The 21660-nt window shown below is 50.3% G+C and overlaps 1 protein-coding gene across 14 annotated transcripts; it reads left to right on the top strand.

Moving 5' to 3' along the window:
* Positions 1–1481: 1481 nt before the first annotated feature.
* Flywch1 (FLYWCH-type zinc finger 1) lies at positions 1482–21590 on the top strand. Of its 14 annotated transcripts, none has more exons than XM_087572803.1 (12): positions 1515–1651; positions 3030–3123; positions 3943–4329; positions 4729–4910; positions 8834–8910; positions 9990–10347; positions 10725–11141; positions 12162–12620; positions 12836–13099; positions 16936–17199; positions 17869–18198; positions 20533–21586. In XM_087572803.1, exons 6-12 carry the CDS (start codon positions 10095–10097, stop codon positions 20547–20549), a joined length of 2004 nt encoding a protein of 667 aa, XP_087428929.1. In that variant the 5' UTR covers positions 1515–1651; positions 3030–3123; positions 3943–4329; positions 4729–4910; positions 8834–8910; positions 9990–10094; the 3' UTR covers positions 20550–21586.
* Positions 21591–21660: the final 70 nt, after the last annotated feature.

Raw genomic sequence — 21660 nt, 5'->3', positions numbered from 1 at the left:
CATTAGGAAGGTTGAGAACCACTGCCTAAGCCATCTTTCTAACATTGGAGACGTTCTACGTAGTATCAGCTTCCCAGGACTCACTGTGTAGCTCAGGATGGCCTCATTCTCCTGCCTCTGTCTCCACAATGCTGAGATTACAGGTTCACCTCTCTACAGCAGGCTTCGCCAGTTTTTTTTTTCTCCTGTTTTTTAGCTTTTAGATTTCTGGGAGGAAAACCTCTTTACTTTCTCTTACTTGGTCACCCATAGTGGTTTTTTTTTTCTTTTTTTGGAGCTGGGGACCGCAAGGCCTGTTATTTTTAAGACCCAGTTCTGATGTAGCCCAGGCTTGCCTTGCATTCACTATGTAGCTGAGGATGGACTTGAATTCCTGATTCTCCTGCTTCCGTTCCATTTGTGCCATGCACATCCAGTTCCTGGATTCTTATTTAAACTTGTGCTCAGCTACTGTCAGTGTTTCAAATCTCAGATTGTCCTGGGTTGGGAGTGGAGGATCTTTAAGGGCTTCAATGTGCTACATAAGAATGTTCTTGGGAACTGGAGAGATGGCTCAGTTATGAAGACCATTGGGCTGCTCTTCCAAAGGACCCGGGTTTGATGTCTAGCACCCACATGGTGGTTCACAACTCAGGGTAACTCCAGTTCCAGGGGATCCTATGCCCCCCACATGTTTTGGCCTGTATAGGCACTAGACATGTACATGGTGTACAGATACACATGCAGACAGACACACACAAAAAAATATATTTAAAATTTCAGATGTATGTTTTTTTTCTTTTTTTTCGGAGTTGAGGACCGAACCCAGGGCCTTGCGCTTGCTAGGCAAGCGCTCTACCACTGAGCTAAATCCCCAACCCCCAGACGTATGTTTTTTAAAAAATAAAAAAGAAAGGAATGAAGACGACTGGGCGGTGGTGGTACACGCCTTTGATCCCAGTACTCCTCAGTGTTGGGGAGGCAGAGCCAGGCTGATCTCTGAGTTCGAGGACAGCCTGGTCTATAGAGAGTATTCCAGGACAGCCAGGGCTACCCAGAGAAACCCTGTCTCAAAAAAATAAAATAAATAAAATACAAAATTTAAAACGTAAAAAAGAAAGTTCTGAAGGTCACAGGCCTAAAGACGCACTTAAGCCAACACTGCAACTTCGTAAGAATGCAGTCAAATCCTGTAAAAGGTCCTGTTCTCGCTATCAACACCGCCGGCATCCTTTCAGTGATGACACCCAGCCTGCATCCCTAAAACAAATTCACCTGTCGCCCCGCCCCCCGGATGCAGTAGCACGACCTGGAGTTGTCCGGCCTTCTTCGTGTTATTAGACCCGCCCCTGATTCTGATTGGTTAGGGTGTCAGGTTGACACTGCGCAAAGAAGACCCGGAGAAATGGTATCCGCCTCAGGAATGGCTCCCCGCCTCTGCCGCGCATGCTCGCTCGTAGTGTCTAGGCTTTCCAAGCCAGTGTCTCGCGGGGGCGCGCGCGCGCGCGCGGGCACGGGCTCGCTCCCCAGGGGGCAGTTGTCGGCGGGAGCGGGCGGCGGGGTCGTGGTTCTTAGAGCAGCACCGGCTGCTAGGCCGGCGCCTCCATTGGCGGACATTTACACGAAGGACCGGGTGGCTCAGCCGCCGGAGAGGCAGGGCCCGCTGCCGTCGGTGAGGACGGGCCCCTACGGGCGGGAGGGTCGGGCCAGCGAAGCGATGCCTGGTCCGACTAACCTAGGGTCGCACCCGGTGCTGGGGAGGGGCCCCAGCTCTGCAGCCCGGACTTGGGGCGCTTCCTTGTGCGCCTCCTTTCTACCTGATCTATCAGCCCACCCGACCCCTGTACGGTTCTTAACACCCCTAAATCCGGGACCACACATACGCCCATCTTCCTTGGACTGTGTCCACCCTACCAAGTGCGTGTCCATCCGGCTCTGTCCTCCGTCGCGGCCCATCCTTGGCGGCTGCAGGTCCCAGTGACCTTGCACTTTTTTTGCCGGTTGTTATCCCTCCTAGTTCAGCCTATAGATTGTCCATTATGGCTTTCAAACTTTGTGACGCATTCTAGACTGAGAAATATGTTTTATGTATATATTCTGTGCCTGAAGATAGATTCGTGAATCACAAGTTTAAAGAGAGCCGCGTACCAGTCTCACATGACGCAGATCTATTCAGGCTCTGTTCTAATTCATTCTTTTCTGTTCCGTTCCATTCCATTCCAAATGACTGACTTGTTAACCCCGTTGATTCTAGACCTAGTTTATCTGACAGCTTTAAACCCTCCTTTACTCCTTACCCTACAATCAGATAACCATTCCAATGAAAGTTCCTTTTGTTGTGGTGGTGGTTTTGTTTTGTTTTTAACTTCTCTGATTTCCAGGGTCCTTACCGTTACTGGGCTTGGTTTAGATTTCTGGTATGAATCACATATGTTTACCTCATTGTTCTTCCAAGTGCCACTAGTCTGACGTGGGGGAAAAAAAACAGCATATGAAGCAGGGGAGAGCTGATAATATATGCTCACCGATGCAGATGAAGATGGCTTTTTGCAGGGGGAGGGATGTGAAGCTTAATTGTTAAGAAGAGTAACTTGTCAGGTTGTCAGTACTCTTGGAAAGAATTGGAGTGGTCAGAGGTGAAGAGCATCAGAGCATGGTCTAGATCTAGCTGGGTGGAAGAGAGAGGCAGTGAGGAAGGAAGCCCTTCATTACAGGAAAGCAGACGGAAGACGGTTGTGATCACATACAGAGGTATATCAGGCTAGGTAAAGGAGTCCATCTAGCCAAGATTCTGATCTAGGAGGATTGGGAAAATATACCAGTTGGCTTCCCATGTCTGGTGTGGGTTTTCCTTATTGTTCTGTGTGTGTGTGTGTGTGTGTGTGTGTGTTTGTGTGTGTGTGTGTTTGTGTGTGTGTGTGTGTTTGTGTGTGTGTTTGTGTGAGTGTGTGAGTGTGTGTGTGTGTGTGTGTGTGTACATTCACACAGAGGCTGTTTGTCGTTCTCTGCCTTATTCCTTTTTGTTTGTTTGTTTGTTTGTTTCAAGATAGGGCTTTTCTATGTAGCCCTGATCTGTGGGCCTTGGGTGGGCCTCACAATCACAGAGATCTTCCACCCCCTGCCTCCTGAGTGCCAGGATTAAAGGTAGGTACCACCACGTCCTGCTGCAGTCTCTGCGTTGCTAAATTGCCTTGGAACAGTATCCTCCATTCACTGTCCCATCCCTCGCCACCACCAGAAAACACCCAGGAGTATTGGTTCCACAGTGACTTGGTAGTGGATTTTATTTAGTTCATAAAGGGCAAAGGTGCCAACAAACATGGTACCCTGCCCTCCCATCACAGTGAAATCAGATCAGGTCTAGAATGTCACCAGTGCAGAGCTTGTGAAAGTCCACAGTAAGAGGTCTGGAGATTGTTACCACCTTCTCCTGTCCCGGGACTGATGCCTGCACACAGACTGCCAGGATGTAATGGAAGGAAGCTGAATACTACTGTGTCCAGTCTGTGATGTAACCACAGCGTCTATTAACCAAGTACAGTGCTCTGCCTACGCCTACTCACGGAAGAGGCTGTTAGGAGAGGAGCCACTGAAATCATATAGGACATTTCTCACTTTTTAAAAATTCTAATTGAAAGTTTTGAGGCCAAGATTGTGCTGTGTTGTTTAAAATAATCTTGAGATCCCAGACTCAGGTAGCCTCCTACCTCAGACTCTCTGTAGCTGGGATTATAGGTGTGGCCCACCATGCTTGCCTCAGGAGGGAGTTGTTTGGGGTGTTTGTTTGCACTCAGTAAGGTGGTTTGTTTGTTTGTTTTGTTTTGTTTTTGTTATTGTTTATTGGTTGGTTGTGGAAGGGTCTCACTGTGCTGCCCTGACAAGCCTGGAACTCCCTGATAAACCAGGCTATCCTCTAATAGAGATCCTTCTGCCTCTCTTTAATCCACATTGCTGGGATTAAAGGAATATGCTACCACAGCTGTCCTCAGGACTTCGTTTTAACAATAAACAACAGAACCTCCGTCTTCCTTAGCTCAGGACCATGTTGAGCTTGGGTGAAGAACTGGACTTGTGAAACGATTTATGTTTGTGGGTGAATCTCACTTGCAGTATATCATTTGCTACTGGGGGAAGGGGTCAGAGGAAGAAGCCAGGAGTGGGTCTCCCATCCTATTTTACGAGACAGACTCTCTCACAGAGCCTGAAGCTCACAATTTCAGCAGTGTTGGGTGGCAGCAAGTTCCTGAGATCTGCCTGGCTGTGCACCCCAAGTCTGGAGTTATAGACAGGCATGTGACCCGATTTTCCATCGGTGCTGGGGAACTGAACTCCGCTCCTCACACCTGTACAGTGAGTACTCTTTCTTTTTTTTTTTTAAAGATTTATTCATTTATTATATATAAGTACACTGTCGCTGTCTTCAGACACACCAGAAGAGGGCATCAGATCTCTTTACAGATGGTTGTGAGCCACCATGTGGTTGCTGGGAATTGAACTCAGGACCTCTGGAAGAGCAGTCAGTGCTCTTAACCACTGAGCCATCTCTCCAGCCCCGGCGAGTACCCTTACCCACCAAGCCATCTCCCGTTCACCGCTTTTCCTACTTTGCAAGTGAGATTAGCCAGAAAGGGTTTGGAGCATGACCCCAGGCTTCCTGTCCAGCGAGGAGCTTGGCAGTACAGTTTATCTCCCATGTGAAGTTAACTGTTGCTCTGCTGTTAGCTGACAAGAGAGGCATCTGACTTTCAGGCTTTAGTCAGTCATTAGGGATTGGACCTAGTTATGTCTGAAAGGCACTGGCAAATTCGAATATTGCAGGGCTTCTTGCTGTGCCCTGAGCAGCTGTGACCACCAGCACGGCCACATGTCGGAGCAGGCAAGGGAGTGCCATAGTCACCCAGCGCTGTGACCTGAGTGCTGAAGGAGGAGAGGTAGGAGGGAAAACGGCAAACTTTAGACTCTGGGTGCCCTGTTCACATCTGTCTGACCTGAAACCACTGTTTTCTTCACAGTCTTTATGAGTGAGAGGTCGGTGTTACAAAATGAGCATATTAAAGCCTAAGTCATCAGGCAAAGGAAACTGTACAAGGCAGAGCACAGCGGCACATCTGCAGTCCTTCCTTCTCCGCACTTGGAGACAGAGAAAGGAGGAGCAGGCATTCAGGACCAGTCACAGCCAGTTAATGCATTTGATGCCAGCCTGGGCAGCTCTCCTTGAGTTCCAGACAGCATGATCTGTAAAATGAGACCTGGTCTCAAAACAGAAAATAGTAGTAATCCTAAACCAATAAATACTGATGTTCAGCAGATAAAGGCTTGCTGCTTAGCCGAGGGCCTGGTTAGATAGCCAGACTCTCTCCAGCCGTAAAGAATTGCCCGACAGAGTTGGGATTTAGCTCAGTGGTACAGCGCTTGCCTAGGAAGCGCAAGGCCCTGGGTTCAGTCCCCAGCTCCGGGGGGAAAAAAAAAAAAAAAGAATTGCCCGTGGCATCCCCTTTGACCTTTGTGCACTGTGCCGTCACACATAAGCAAATGTATGCACACATGCACACAGGCAATAAATAAAAGGTAATTTAGTTTGTTTTTTAAATTGAAATGGGGTTGGAGACATGTTCCAGGTGGTCAGGCTCCAGCCATGCAAGCGTGAGGACGAGGGTTTGTATCATAGCGTTCACTTAGAGTGGGTGCGGCATCTCAAGCATCTGTAATCCCAACCCTGTGGTGAGGCGGGAGGCAGGAGGAGCTCAGGACTCTTCACACATGAGCTCACTGGCATTTCCTTCACAGTAGTGAGAAGTCCTACCTCAAATGAGGTGAAGGAGACACTGACACCGAGGTGGTTGTTGGGCCTCCACATGCACGCCATGATGCGCTTGCCCACACTTACATTCAAGCATGTGTGTATATACTCACACACAGACACAAAGGTAAACAGACCAAACCCACACAGCATTAGAGAACACCCACATCCCCACCAACATGAATGCCAACATCTTACACTCTCTATCTGGTTTTTATTTTTTATTGTGTTTGTGTGATGGGAGAGAGGGTCTCATAACATGACACTTGCATGGAGGTTGGAAGACAGCTCTGGGATCAGTTCTGCTTTTATGTGGTTTCCGGCAGTTAGAGCTTTCACCTGCCAAACTATCTCTCTGGTCCTGATTTCTATTTGATAAGATCTGATTATGTAGCCCAGGCTGGCCTCAATCTCCGGAGTGAACTCTGTCATCATTCGATTTGTTTGGGTCTGGGCTTAAGAGTGGCTTTCCTGTCATCAGGCAAGCATTCCAGCTGAACTCCATCCCTAAACCCCATTGGTGTGTTTATTTTAATTTTTTAAGATTTATTTTATGTGAGTACTGTTGCTGTCTTTAGACACACCAGAAGAGGATGTCAGATCCCATTATAGATGTTGTGAGCCACCATGTGCTTGCTGGGAGCTGGGAATTGAACTCAGGACCTCTCGAAGAACAGTCAGTGCTCTTAACTGCTGAGCCATCTCTCCAGCCCCTCCATTGGTGTTTTTAATACAGTCACAGTCTGCAGTCATCACCATGGCCAATTTTGGAACACTTTCATGACTGCAAATAAAAACCTACACCTTTTAGTAATTGCTTTCCAATCTCCAGATCCCACCCAGCAACTTTTTCAGTCCCTATGTTGTACTGGCCCACTCTCTCTCTCTCTTTTTTTTTTAAAGATTTATTCATTTATTATATATAAGTACACTGTAGCTGTCCTCAGATACACCAGAAGAGGACATCGGATCTCCTTACAGATGGTTGTGAGCCACCTTGTGGTTGCTGGGATTTGAACTCAGGACCTCTGGAAGAGCAGTCAGTGCTCTTAACCACTGAGCCATCTCTCCAGCCCCTTGGCCCACTCTCTTTGTTTATATGAACAAATCCTGAGAGACTGATTTTCTTATTTTTTTTTAAGATTTTTTTAAATATGCAAACTTTTTCTTTTAAAGATTTTATTTTATTGTATATGAGTACACTGTAGCTGCCTTCAGACACACCAGAAGAGGGCATCAGATCTCACTACAGATGGTTGTGAGCCACCATGTGGTTGCTGGGATTTGAACTCAGGACCTCAGGAAGAACAGTCGGTGCTCTTAATCACTGAGCCATCTCTCCAGCCCCCTTTTTTAAGATTTTTATTTATATGAGTACACTGTCACTGTCTCGAGTACACTGTCATTGTCTTCAGACACACCAGAAGAGGACATCAGATCCCATTACAGATGGTTGTGAGTCACCATGTGGTTGCTGGGAATTGAACTCAGGACCTCTGGAACAGCAGTCGGTGCTCTTAACCGCTGAGCCATCTCTCTAGCCCCTGATTTTTCTTTTCTTTCCCCTACACCTCAGAGAGGGTTTCTCTGTGTACCACCCCTGGTTGTCCTCGAACTTGCTTTGTAGATCAGGTTGGCCTCAAACCCTTAGAGATCTGCCTGCCTCTGTCTCTTGAGATCAAAGGTGTGGCCATCACTGCCCAGTGACTGATTTTTTTCCTTACTGGCCTCTGTCACTGAGGGTATTAATGAAGCCAAGCATGGTATTGCATGCCTTTAATCTCAACATTGGGGAGGCAGAGGCAGGAGGATCTCTGTGAATTCGAGGCTAGCCTGGTTTGTATAGGAGTTCCAGGACAGGCTGTAGAGTGACCCTGTCTCCACCCCCCCCCCAAAAAAAAACCCAAAAACAAACGAACTAAAAACAAAACAAAAGGAAAAAACCCCAGGTGTTGTATTTGGGGATAGAACCAGGGCCTCACACCTGGAGAACAAGCACTTAGACACTAAACTCGATCTCCCAGCTCCTTCAGAACTGTGAAATTCTCCATGGGGGCAGGGCGGGGGGAACATAACCAGTTATTCAGAAATTATGAATCTTGTTTGCCTGTGATGGGAGGGAAATGGGATACGACAGGTGGTTCTTGGATGTGTGGTGAAACACGGTATGAAACTTAACCATTGAAACCATTATTAATCATGTTTCATGGGCATGTGTGCATTATGTATCCCCCATCCCAGTTAAACACTTCCTTCCTGCTCTCCCTCCTCAGCCCTGGTTGGTGCCCTCAGACCCCACTTGGCCTATATGCCACACTCATGCATATTTATACTGTTTTCAGTTTTGCGAGATGGGTTCTCTATGTAGCCCTGGCTGTCCTGGAACTTGCTCTGTAGACCAGGCTGGCCTTGAACTCAGAGATCCACCTGCCTTTGCCTCCCCAGTGCTGGAGCTAAAGGCGTGTGCCACCACCTAGCCCATTCGTTCTCTCTTCACCTGTCTTTGTTTTTGTTTCTTTGTTGTTGTTGTTTGTCCTTTACATGTGAGGGTAGGATTCCTTGTTCATGTGTGATGGAACTCCAGGTGTTTGCTAGGGTTGGTCATTCCCGTGTGATTCGCCATATCTAGTTGCCTGTACACCTGAGTGGAAGGACTTGGGATCATAACACAGGCTGGTACCCTGTAAAATGAATAAATACGACTGGAGATGACTTGGTGGTTAAGAGCGATAAAATGCTCTTCACAATACAGAAATTTGGTTCCTTACACCCAAATCAGTGGGTCACAACTACCTGAGACTAGAGTTCCAGGGAATCTGATCACACGAGAACACACACACACGCACAAGTTAAATCTTAATTTGCTGGGCATAGTGGCATAGCCTTAAATCCCAATACTAGGGAGGCAGAGGCAGGTTGATCTTGAGTTCAAGGCCAGCCTGATCTGCATAGTTCCATGACAGCCAGAAATATATAATAAGACCTGTCTCAAAAACAAGCAAAAATCCCCCCAATAATTAATAACAATAAATCTTTAATTTTTCTTTTAAATAGGGTATCACTATGTAGTCGTGGCTAGCCTGGAACTCAGAGATTTGAATGCCTCTGCCTCCTGAATGCTGGAATTAAAGGTGTGTAACACTAAGGTTTTTTTTTTTTTTTTAAAGTAGAGAATCTAAAACTGGTGTGCTACAATCTTGTTTAATGGCTCTCCTAAAAGGTGAGATGCCTTGTTTTTTTTTTTTTTTTTTTTTTGTTTTTTTGTTTTTAAAGATTTATTTATTTATTATATATAAGTACACTGTAGCTGTCTTCAGATACACCAGAAGAGGGCATCAGATCTCTTTACAGATGGTTGTGAGCCACCATGTGGTTGCTGGGAATTGAACTCATGACCTCTGGAAGAGCAGTCGGGTGCTCTTAACCGCTGAGCCATCTCTCCAGCCCGTGAGATGCCTTGTTAACTCCATATTACTCAGGAGATACAGGAAGGTCAGCCCACCCTGGGCTGCTACTCCAGATCTGACCGTCTTTGTCCAGACTGGAGGCCTGGCCAGCCAGGGCAACACCAGCAACAGTAATTGCAAGGTCACTCTGGCTGAGCTGAGGCTTCCAGGGCAGGTCAGACGTTAAGCTGTGTGAGCCCAGAGGGTCACATTTTCCTGGGCTAGGCGTCAGCCCTCTGACACGCAGAGTACCAGGACTCACTGACCTGGGTTCTTCGTGACAGGTGCCCAGCATTGAGGTAAAGGGCACAAGACCAAAGACAGCCCAGGTAGGCACCTAGGCATCTGAGCAGGCACAGTGGGATTTTGGCCTCTTCATTCTCAGGCATGTCAGTACCTCTGTCCTTACTTATCCTATTAGATGGTCACCATGTAGTACTGATGCTGGAAGGAAGGGGTCTGTGCTGGACATTGCTGGGGCTTCTAAGGTAGAAGCTCAGTAACTTAGTATGGCGGCAGCAGCAGCAGCCCTGGAGAGGCACTTACTGGGCAGTGTTCACTGCTGTACAGGGAGGTTTGGATGGGGCTGTCAGGAAAGGCACTGATAGTGCATTGGCTCAGGGCTCCTGCTGGTCCCTTCCCTCTGCAGCCTCTCAGCCCCAGGGCACCAAGCAAGTTCCATGTCCCCCAGGCTCCATCCCTGGTCCGTTTGTTAGAACCCCAGGCCCAGGGGCCTCCACTGACTGCTTTGGCTCTTGTCCTAGGACCGAGGCTCTGAGTCTCACATTCTGGCCTAGGAGGAGGAAGAGGAGAGACCCATTTGCCAGAGGGCTGAAGGTGGCCTTGAAGGCCATGCTCTCGGTCCCAGGATGCCCCTGCCTGAGCCCAGTGAGCAGGAGGGTGAGAGCCTGAGAGCTGGCCAGGAGCCATCCCGTGGAGCTCGGAAACCTCAAGAGTCCTCTAGTCTGGTCCCGGCCAGGGACAAGGAGAAACCCAAGCCGACAGATGTCATGTCCCAGGAGACGTCCAGCACCACCACCCTACCTAACAACACCCTCCAGGCCTTGCCGGCCAAGAAGCAGGGACGGATAATTCACCGGAAACGTAGTAGGGTAGATGCAGGTGAGATTCCCCGGCCCTGCCATCCTGGCTCCGTCAAATCTGTCAACTTGCATACCTACCTCCTTCCATACCCCAGGGGACTGGATACCCCACTCCTCCTTCCAGTGGAGCCTCTTAGACTCTAAGCACGTTCAGTGTCCTGGGCACCAGGCCCTTTCCCCCAGGCTCATAAGAACTGCAGCTATACGCAGAATTCTCAAACTCCTTAAATCCTCCCCTTATCACAAGAGCATCTATGAACCTGGGCTTGCCTGGCAGCTAGGAGCCCAATAAAGCATTCTGCCCACAGTGCCCTGACCTATTCCGAGTCCCATCCCCAGGGCCCTGACCTTGAGCCTTGCTCTAGAGAAGCTAATCCCGACTCTTCATGCCCCCAGTTGCCCCCCAGCCCCTGGAGTTCCTGAAGACCCCATCTGGGAGCCGCCTTCTGGTGCACAAGTCGTTCCTTTACAAGCAGGAGAAGGCCGTGGGGGACAAGGTGTACTGGAAATGCCGCCAGCACTCAGAGCTGGGCTGCCGGGGCCGGGCCATCACTCGTGGCTTTCGAGTCACAGAGATGCGGGACCATTGTCACCCACCTGAAAAGGAAGGCCTGGGAAAGAAAAGGCGCCAGAAGGAAAAGCTGCCCAGCTCGGGCACTGAAGGCCAAGGAGATGGGGTGAGCTTGTGGCTGTACCCTGTGGAGCCGGAACCCACCCCTCAGCCAAGCATCGAAACCCCAGAGGAGGAGCAGGGGTACCGCTCCCTGGCACTGCAGAGCCTGCCTCCCAAGAAACGCCCCACCCCAGGAGTGGGTGAGTACACATCCTCCCCTCACAGGGGTAGGAAAGAATCCTTAGAGTCTTCATGCCCAAAGAAAAATGTGGGGTTTCAAATGGGTTCTCAAAAAGTGCTCAGTCAAAAATATAAACACATTCATGTCACCATAGGTCAGACAACTCTGTGTCTGGGGATCCTGGGCCTTTCAAGTTTTCTGTTGTAGCAGAACCCGGTATGGGGCCCAGAATTCTGTATATCAATGGGCAGGCTTTTGTGGTTCTGGAATAAAGTTTGGGCAGGGTTCCCAGGTGCAAGGTTTGGCCTTGAGTCCCAGGTTCAAATTCCAGTCCCACTCGCACAGGTAAAGGGCTGCAGCCTCAGAATTCCCATGAAGTCTGGGGTCTCTGGAGCTTGTGCCTGAAGTGGTTGTGGCAACTTGGACTGTTGTAGAGCTTGTGGGTTGATGAAAACCCTGTCATATTCTGCATTGCCTGGCTAGGTGAGAGGGGGCCTGCGTGGAGTGGGTGGGGTGGTTTCCAGGCGGCTCAGTGTCTCCTCACCCACAGGATCTGAGGGTCTGGGCGGCTGCACTGGTGGGAGGGGAGCTTCTTCCAGTGAGCTTCTGTTAAGAGGATTTGACGGTGTGTCTACATTATTGAAAAGGAGGGGCGAGGGGTGTTACTTGGTGACAGAGCACTTGCCCAGCATGCTGGAAGCCTTGGGTCTAATTCTACACACGGTAAAACACAAAACTAGACACAAAATTTTAGACAAACCCTAGAGAAATATGGACAAGAGTGACCCAGAACACAATCTGCTGAATCAGAGCCCTGCTTGGCCCCTCCCATGGTGGTGTGAACTGTGAACTGAATCTCATTGACCTGGAGAAGGAACCCTTGTTCCTCTTGGGTAGCCTGGTGGGAATGGTTTGGGCTTCACACATGCCCAGCTCAGGGAAATATGCCAACATTTGGGAGGAAAGCACATGGAGGTTCCTCGTGGAACCCCTGCACTCTTGTCCCAGGTGTAGTGACTTTCCTGGGTCCTTTCTCCAGTACGGTATCGGCCTCTTGAGTTCCTGAAGACCTGCTACGGGGGGACCTTCCTGGTGCACCAGTCCTTCCTCTACAAGCGGGAGAAGACAGTAGGAAGCAAGGTGTACTGGACCTGCCGGGAACATGCGGTCCATGGCTGCCGCAGCCGTGCCATCACCCAGGGCCAGCGCGTGACGGTGATGCGCAGCCACTGCCACTCACCTGACATGGAAGGCTTGCAGGCCCGGCGGCAGCAGGAGAAGACCATAAAGAAGATACAGGCAAGGCGGATTGGGGCTGGGGACCTGGAGGATTGTGATGACATTGAAGACACACTGCTGCAAGGGGTGGACAGCCTGTTCTACCGCAGAGGGCCAGGCACACTGACTCTCAGTAGATCCAGGTCCAGGAAACGAGCAAAGAAGCAGCAGGAACCCTTGCAGGAATCCCCCGAGGAGGAGGACCAGGATGTGGACCCCAGTGAGTCTTATGTTGGGGGACTTGCTGGCCAGAGTTGGTAGTCTCAGTTTGGGAGGGGGGGTAGCCAGCCTTCTCAACCTACCTATATATCCCTCACTACCACGGGCGCGCGCGCGCGCACACACACACACACACACACACACACACACACACACACGCTTTCTTAATATGCATCCTCTGCTCCCACCTCCAACTGCCTTTGCTATTCCCTGCAGGAGGCCCAGAGTTCCTGAAGACCCCTCTGGGGGGCAACTTCCTGGTGTACGAGTCCTTCCTCTACAGACGGGAAAAAGTGGCCGGAGAGAAGGTGTACTGGACTTGCCGGGACCAGGCACGAATGGGCTGCCGCAGCCGGGCCATCACCCAGGGCAGGCAGGTGACTGTGATGCGAGGCCACTGTCACCCACCTGACCTGTTAGGATTGGAGACTCTGAGGCAGCGGCAGAAACGCCCAGGCCCTGCTCAGTGGGATGGCCCAGGTACCTGGGGAGACCCTATAGCTTTTTCTCTTGTTATGCACATCCTGTCCTCCTTCCTTGTATAAATATCTGGAAGTCACAGTCCTCTCTTCTGTGCTCCTCCCACTCCTTGTGCCCATCTGGGTATGACTCTTGCAGTGTGGCTCTCCCAGGCTTCTCCTCAGCTGCCTACCTGGTCTTCCAGGCCTGCACCTGACACCTGATCTCCCGGCCTCTGACACTTTAGGAGTTTATCAGTAGGGGCTGCCAAGTGTGGGTCCTACAGTGCAGAGCCACAGGGCAATGTCACGGTCTGGGAGCTGGGAGAGCCGAGTCTCTCCAGCTTGGTCTGTTGGACACCTGCATGCCGGAATCCTAGCTTTGCCCACTCAGATGTCCAGCTGTCCAGAAAGTGTCACAGCAGGCCGGCACTCAGCTCCTCAGCCTGTGCTCACCATCAGCCTGTGCTCACCAGGCTTCCAGGCCTGTAGTGTTCAGCGTCCTGAGTTACTTCATCATCCTCACTTCCTTTTTGTCCTGTTTCTATGGCACAGAGAGATGGCGATGCCTGGCCTGGCCCTCACTCCCAGCCCATACATTCTATTTATCCATTTTCCAATTTCCTTGACTTACAGCCAGAGGAAATAATTTAGCCTTGCTATATTTTTTTAGTAGGTTTTGGACTTTTTGTTTATTTTTTGGTTGTTGTTTTATGGTTCGTTGTTGTTTTTAGATTTATTTATTCTGTATGCAGCATTCTGCCTACATGTATGCCTGAAGGCCAGAAGAGGGCACCAGATCTCATTACAGATGATTGTGAGCCACCATGTGGTTTCTGGGAATTGAATTCAGGACTTCTGGAGAAGCAGCCAGTGCTCTTAATCACTGAGCCATCGCTCCAGCCCTTTGTTTCGTATTTTGAAGCAGGATCTCAATTATGTAGCCCTGGATGGCCTCCAGTTCACAGAGATCTGCCTCTGTGTGTGTGTGTGTGTGTGTGTGTGTGTGTGTGTGTGTGTGTGTGTGTGCTCCCACATGCACACTATGGCATGCATGTATTGGATAATGTGTAGGCGTCAGTTCTCCCTTCTCTCTGGTGATTGAACCAACAGCCTTAGTAGCAGGCGCTGTGATTTTCTTGACTATCTTGATATCATAGCTGCCGTTTGATCTTCCCAAGCTCTGCCCTCCTGAGCTGGAACTCCTCCTGCACATCCCTCCTCCCTATACCCTCCCTCCTCCCTGTGTGCCCTCTCCTCCCTGCGCACTCTTCCACTGTCTAGCAGACTCTTCTAGGAGCCATCACTGCCCCATCCCTCTCTGCTGCCTACATCACATCAACAGGCAGCCCCAAAGCTAGCTGGCCCTGCTGCGACCTTGCCTGGGGATAAGCCAGGCCTGGCTATCACCTGGATTCCCTTGACCAGATGCCCTGTCTCTGGGATTTTTTTAATTAATTAATTTATTTATTTATTTTGGTCCCCTCCTCTCTTTTGGTTTGGGAGGTCCTTGAGCCTCTCGTCTTGGAGAAGCCATTTGAGACCCTGCTCATTTGAAGCTGTTGGTAATTTCCCTGTACCCTTGCTAGGCAGTGTGGCTGTGAGAGAGCACCAGGCTACTTTGCTACATCCTTACCAGTTTACAGCCCCACTGCCTCTGCTGATTCTGCTGCTGTACTGCACCATTTTTATTTCCCGAAAACCATTTTTTTCTTTTAATGTTCATGTGTATAGCTGTTTTGTCTGTATGCATGTGTATGTACCCTCTGTGTGCCTGGTGTCCACAGACTCTGTGCCTGGTACCTGTCGAGACCAGAAGAGGGCATCAGACCCCCTGGGACTGGAGTTACAGATGGTTGTGAGCGTGGGTGCTGGGAACTGAACCCGAGTCCTCCAGAAGAGCAGCCTGTGCTCTTAGCTGCTTAATTGCCGGCTCTCCAGGGCTTTCCTGACAAGCATTCTAATCTCAGGGCTTCTCCACTGTGGAAAGAGGTGGACCACTCCCCACAGCCACAGGCTTAGTCTCCTCCGTTTGAAGTCTGCTGTCCTCCCGGCCTCCCTCCCTCCCGGAGGCTTTGCTCTGCAGGTGGCCCTCACCTCCTGGCCTCCTTCCCCACCTTTCTAGGAGCTCCAGAGTCAGATGCCTCTACTGAAGCCCTCAGCTTCTCAGGGCTGTTCCTCAGCTTCTGTCATCCCTAGTCTGTCACTGACTTCCGTGTTTCTACCAGCATGGCCCATGCTTTCCTTATGCACGGTCCCAAGGTCCACTTCCCACCAACAAGCAGCGTGGTCAGGACTGTTGTAGGTTGATGACATTATGCAGATGAAGGCAGGACAGGACAGAAGGAGGCCTGTCATTGGATGAGAAGGGAGGATGGGCAGGAGAAAAGTTTTAGAGAGGCAGAGGAGGCCAGAGCGAGGGAGGAGAGGAGGCAGCTGAGAGAACATGGCGGCAGATGTTAAGATTCTTCTCTGCGCATATTACAGGTTGTTATGACTATTCTTAAGGGATGGGTGTTTAAGGATTTTGTGTTGTCTAGATGGGCAAGTTATATCTCATCAATTGGATCAGAGGATAGATATATTGTGTGATGTATTCTTTCATGTGGCGACTTGAGTTCAAGAGTGTATGGTGGCGGGGTTGGGGATTTAGCTCAGTGGTAGAGCGCTTGCCTAGCAAGCGCAAGGCCCTGGGTTCGGTCCCCAGCTCCAAAAAAAAGAAAAGGGGAAAAAAAAAGTGTATGGTGGCAGGATGCACCGGGCCCCCCACAGATTTGGGATGTGTATGCCTGGCGTGGTGGAAACCAGCCAAGAGAGCTGTGAGTGAGGGCAGGGTGACCTGACAGGGTGCCTCATTGGAATGACATCAGATTAGAAAGTACTTGGGAGTATCGTGGAACGCTGAGATAAATTAACACTAGCTCCAGTGGCCCACTGGAGGTGGAACTAGAGAACCGGAGGTGTACAGGAACCGGTCGTGCCCTTTTTATTTTTACCACAACAGACTGTCAGTGCAATACATGAGTCCATGGTACCAACTCTGCCTTAGTCGGTGTTCTTTTGGCATGAATAGATGCTGTAACCATGGTAACTCTTATAAAAAACAGCATTTAATTGGAGCTGGCTTACAGTTAGAGTTTAGTTCATTATTGTCCTGGCTAGGAACATGGGGGCACACAGAGAGACATGGTGCTGGAGAAGTAGTTGAATGTTCTACGTTTAAATCTACAGGCAACAGGAAGAGAAAGAGTCTAGCTTGAGCTCCTGAAACCTCAAAACCCAACAAGGCCACACCCCCAATCCTTCCTAATAGTGCCACTCTCTGGTGACCAAGCTTTTAAGTCTATGAGCCTATGGCAGCCATTTTTATTAAAACCACCACAGCAGCCCTCGTACCTGGTCAAAGGACAAGAGGCAGGGGTAAGAGGGTCCTATGGACAAGGCCAGGCTGTCCTTCAGGCTCCTCCTTCCCCCACAGCTCAAGCCTACACCCAGCCTAAATACACGAACAGGCCTTAAGTCTGGGATTCAAAACTCCCCTCTTCAGCTCTGACCTGCTTCGACCCCAGCTCACTCTTGAGGCTATGGAGACCTGCCTGCTAGTCTGGAGGGCACCTGGTACAAAAGAGCAAACAAAACCCACTTCCTTCCTCAATTATCATCACCAGCAGGGCCTGGCCTAGCCAGTCTCCAGCCTCAGGTCAAGCAGACGCTGGTCCCTGAGGGTACTATGGGGTTTGAAGACACAGGGCTATCTCACTGTGAGCAGGGTGTTCTTGGCTATGAAATGGAAACATTTCCCACACAAGGCTAGGTTTAGCTCCCATACCCTTCCCTGATTCTTTTGTTTCTATACAGAAGGGCCTGAGTTCCTGAAGACCCCTCTGGGGGGCAGCTTCCTGGTGTACGAGTCCTTCCTCTACAGGCGGGAGAAAGCGACCGGCGATAAGGTGTACTGGACTTGCCGGGACCAGGCACGCATGGGTTGCCGCAGCCGCGCCATCACCCAGGGCCAGCGGGTGATGGTCATGCGCAGGCACTGCCACCCACCAGACATGGGTGGCCTGGAAGCCCTGCGGCAGAGGGAAAACTTCCCTAACCTGACCCACTGGGAAGGCCCAGGTATGTGGAGGGAGTGTGGCTTCTCATTGCCCTGTAGCACCCCAGCCCCTTTCCAGGATCTGTGCTTTAGGTACCAATTTTACCATGTGATTGATTGCTGTTGCCAAGAGACCCTAGCTCTAGAAAAAATAGGGGTGGTGGGCCAGGGGCGATATGGCTGTCAGTCAGCAGGAGTGCACCCCCGCCCCAATCCTGTCTGGAGCTATCTTCCTTATTGTCTTCTCCCTGGGCCTGTTCTGCTCCAGCTTCTGTTTGCACATGCTCTCTCTGGCCACACCCCCAATGTCACGTGACCTTTGACTTTAGCATCGTTAAAAACTTTGAGAATGGCTTTGTGGCCAGCTGGTGGACAGGGGAATGACAGGCCCCCGGTACAAATACCAGATGACACCTCTGTCAGGGAGACCCCAGCAAGCATAGGGTCTGGTGAGCCTTCTAGCAGAGCTCCAGGGATAGCCCAGGCAGCGCTGGAGCCCTGGAAAGGAAAGCACGTACGTTCGTACTAGAGAGTGCCAGGGCCATGTCTGATCATTAGTCCCCAGAGCCCTGAGGAGTAGGCAAAGGGAGTAGATCCTCCTGGGAGTACAGTGTGCAGAGAGAGGCCACGTCCCCTGTTGCCAAAGGCTGGGGCTCCAGTGGGGCTCACTTACAGGTCCCTCTGCCTTACAGAGCCCGTGCAGCCGCTGGAGTTCCTGCAGACATCCCTTGGAGGCCGCTTCCTGGTGTACGAGTCCTTCCTGTACAGGAAGGAGAAGGCCGCCGGCGAGAAGGTGTACTGGATGTGCCGGGACCAGGCTCGGCTGGGCTGCCGCAGCCGCGCCATTACCCAAGGCCGTCGGGTCATGGTGATGCGAAGCCACTGCCATTCCCCTGACCTGGCTGGCCTGGAGGCCCTGAGGCAGCGGGAGAGGGAGAAGGCCCGGGAGAGGGAGAAGGCCCGGGAGAGGGAGAAGGCCCCCAGTGCAGCCAAGAAGAAAAAGAAGAAGAAGAAGAAGAAAGGTATACACTGGGTGACCAGGGCCTTTGCCTAACTTCTGCTTTTCTAGAATCTTTACCTCTCATTTCTCCTGCTCCCTTCCTGTTGATGTGAAACCGTACCTCCTTCTCTCTGGACCTTCACCCAGCTCTCTTTCCAAACCCATCTTTCTCTTTTATTCCGAAACAGCTCAATGCTTAGAGGTTGTTGTCTCTTGAAAGGTCTGATGAAAAATATAGACTACCCCCAGAAGAATGCAAATAATGTTGTGCATTCGAATACAGGTGCCACACACATAAAGTTTGCAAATAATTTCATTTCATTGAAAATTAAGTTTGCACCAAGTGATGGTGGCTCATGCCATTAATCCCAGCACTTGGGAGGCAGAGGCAGACAGATTTCTGAGTTCAAGTCCAATCTGGTCTATAGAGCAAGTTCCAGAAAGCAGAGTCTTGAAAAAAGCTAAAAATAGAGGGAAAAAAAGATTACCTTATAAACAAATGTGCTGTTATTTTGAAACTATACACACACACACACACACACACACACACACACACACACACACACACACACACACACAGAGTCTGGCATTAAACTGACAATATATTTTAGAACAATCTGTTTTCTTTTTTCGAGACAAGGTTTCTGTGTGCAGCCCTGGCTTTCCTGAAACTCGCTCTGTAGACTTCTGCCTCCTGAGTGCTGGGGTTAAAGGTGTGCATCGCCACCACCTGGCCACATATGTGTATCTCTCCATTTCAAAGATCTGCTTCTGTTCTGAGTATTTGCCTGCATATATGTACCTGGTACCTATGGAGTCCAGCAGAGGGACTTGGAGCCCCTGGAATTTAAGTTACAGACGGTTGTGAGCTGCCACACGGGTGCTGGGAACTGAACCCAGGTCCTCTGTGAGAGCAGCAAGTGCTCTTCACCACTGAGCCATCTCTCCAGTCCCCTTAGGACATTCTTGAATTCTGATTCACAGGTGCTAGGATTGCAGATGTGTGTGCTCTTACCAACATGGCCTGGATTCGATTCCTGGTCAAGAAAGCATTTACTGGGGCTGGAGAGATGGCTCAGGGTTAAGAGCACTTGCTGCTCTCACGGAGGACCCAGATTTGGTTCCCACACCCACATGACGGCTCACAACTGGCTGTAACTCCAGCTCAGCGTCCGGGAGGCAGACATGTGCTGTGAAGACAAAGTACCCATACGTGTAAAGTAAAAGTAAACATTTAAAACAGTGACAGGGGAGAAAGGTGGTATCACCGGAAAGAATAAAAAAAGAATCGTGGGCTGGAGAGATGGCACGGTGGCTCGAAGAGCTTGCCGCTCTAATGGACGACTCAGTTTGGGATCCCAGTCCATGTCATGGCACCCACGAGCATCTGTAACTCCACTTGCCGGGATCCATTACCCTCTTCCGGCCTCTGAGGGCACATGTAGCATATAGATAGACATATAAATAGAAATCTAAACTACAGTAGTGAACTAGGTATAGTGGCATAGGATTTTAATCCCATCACCACAAAGGGAGAGGCAGGCAGATTTCTATGAGTTCAAAGCCAGTCTGGTCAACATAGAAAGACCTTGTCTTAATAAATAAATAAAATAACCACAGGCTATTGTGTGTATGAAAACAACTTCAATGATTTATTTAATGAAGTACAGGGAGAGGAAGTGGAAGTTCAGTGGGAGAAGACCTGCCTAGGAAGTGTGAGACCCTGCATTTAATGCCCAGAGTCACAAAACTGTTCCAGGAGCGATCCAAGTTACAGCAGTGATGTAAGAAGGGATCAGAGCAGGAGCCGTCTTGGGAGTGGCTCCTCCTTAAATTGACTGTGGTCCTGGTGATGCTCCCTAGCTTCAGTGAGTCAGAATTACCCAGCCCAGCCAATCCTATCATTGTGACCCCAAAAGCTGTTTAGGGGTGATCTACAAGTCTGCTGGCTCTCAGGACAGCCTCCAGGCACAGGGAACTGATTTTACCTTTGCTGAGGAAGAACTGGAGCATACCTGCAGACCTAGCACCACAGAGGCCGAGATGTGCTGAAGGCCTGCCCCCCTGGGCCACATGGTCGGTTCCAAGCCTGCCTCAGCTGTATAGTGAGATACAGTCGATCACACACACACAAACCCCAAAATAACTCAGACCGCAAATATTACCTTTAGTGTTTTGTTTGTATTTTGAGACAGGGTTTCTCTGTGTAGCCCTGGCTATACTAGAACTCATTCTGTAGACCAGGCTGGCCTCAAACTCACAGAGATCCACCTGCCTCTGCCTCCTGGGTGCTGAAATTACCACCATGCCTGGCTTAAACAAACCTTTGTAATGATGCACCTTTCTCTGTCATCAGGAAAATCAAAGAGCTAAAACCGATCAGCCAGTCCTGCTGCAGTATCTTCTCTGGAACAACAGAGGAGCAGCGGGCACCCCAGATGCTTCCCATCCACACAGGCGTTCCCATCCATTCAGATGCGCTTGGTGACAACTCTTTCCACTCTTCCAAACACCCAGGACCGTCACATTTCCTCAGAGGTCTCCCCGGAGGAGCGCTTGGACTTTGGGTGGTAACCAAGCCGGATGGGTGGCCTGCAGGCCTGCCCCATGCTGCTCTCACCGTGACCTGAGCTGTGGAGAAGTGTGTGTGGACTGATAGACCTCTGCCCACTCTGCTGTCCAGGCCTCAGCACCATCTGCTTTCAGAGCATGCTGTCTGAGCTTTCCAGTGGGGTGTGACCCTGTGCGAGTGAGCATGAACTTCAGCAAAATGGAAGTCATCCCAAGTCAGGATATGTACGGGGACTTCCTGCCACTCTCTGAAGACAGTGCAAGTCATAGCAGGGTTTTGTTTTGTTATCTTTTAGGGACAGGTGTGAGGCCTTCCTGGTCTTTTGTCACTTGCTGCTTACTAAGGCACATCCAGCCCTGACCGTGGCAGAGCAGGCCAGGCTGAAGGCTTCGCTGTACCTTCCTGGCCGACTTTGCATCCTGTGTTCTTTGCTACCTTAAACCTATGTCCACAGTTCTTGGGCGCCAGCCCAGAGGTCAGGAGGAGGTGACACCAGGTAGGCATGCTCTGGTGGCAGCAGCACCACCGAGAGTTGCCCACCTAGTGTCACATGATACACAAGGTCAGTAGGTGGCATCAAGCCCACCTCCTGTAGAAGAGGCTAGCAGGACTAAGGAGCCATGTTAGCAGTGGCATTCTAGTGTCCCTGGGAATGCAGAATCTCCTGTGTGCTGCCCCTGGCCAGAGCTGTCCTCACCCTGTCTCAGAGCTGCATGCTCCTCTCCCTTAGCAAGCAAGCCATGGAGCAGCCACCCCTGTGGGATAGTAATGGCCTGGTGCCTACCACTGGCTTCTGCTCATCTGCTTCCCTCAATAAACCCTATGTAGTCTCACGGTACAGAGCTGCTGTGTGTCAGTAATTGTCTGTGCTGCCACAAAACCACACGTCGTCTCTGCCAAATGCTGGGGACA

The sequence above is a fragment of the Rattus norvegicus genome, chromosome 10 (assembly GCF_021556685.1).
Source record: "Rattus norvegicus strain SHRSP/BbbUtx chromosome 10, alternate assembly SHRSP_T2T, whole genome shotgun sequence".
NCBI lineage: Eukaryota > Metazoa > Chordata > Mammalia > Rodentia > Muridae > Rattus > Rattus norvegicus.
The sequence above is the reverse complement of the archived record's forward strand: the minus strand, read 5'-3'. Positions and strand labels throughout refer to the sequence as shown.

Excerpts from the sequence above, each read along its gene's own strand:
- Flywch1 (XM_087572798.1), top strand. The coding sequence starts at position 10,095 with ATGCCCCTGCCTGAGCCCAGTGAGCAGGAGGGTGAGAGCCTGAGAGCT. Across the intron at positions 13,100-16,935 it reads TGCTCAGTGGGATGGCCCAG|AAGGGCCTGAGTTCCTGAAG; the intron begins GTACCTGGGGAG and ends GTTTCTATACAG. Across the intron at positions 17,200-17,868 it reads GACCCACTGGGAAGGCCCAG|AGCCCGTGCAGCCGCTGGAG; the intron begins GTATGTGGAGGG and ends TCTGCCTTACAG.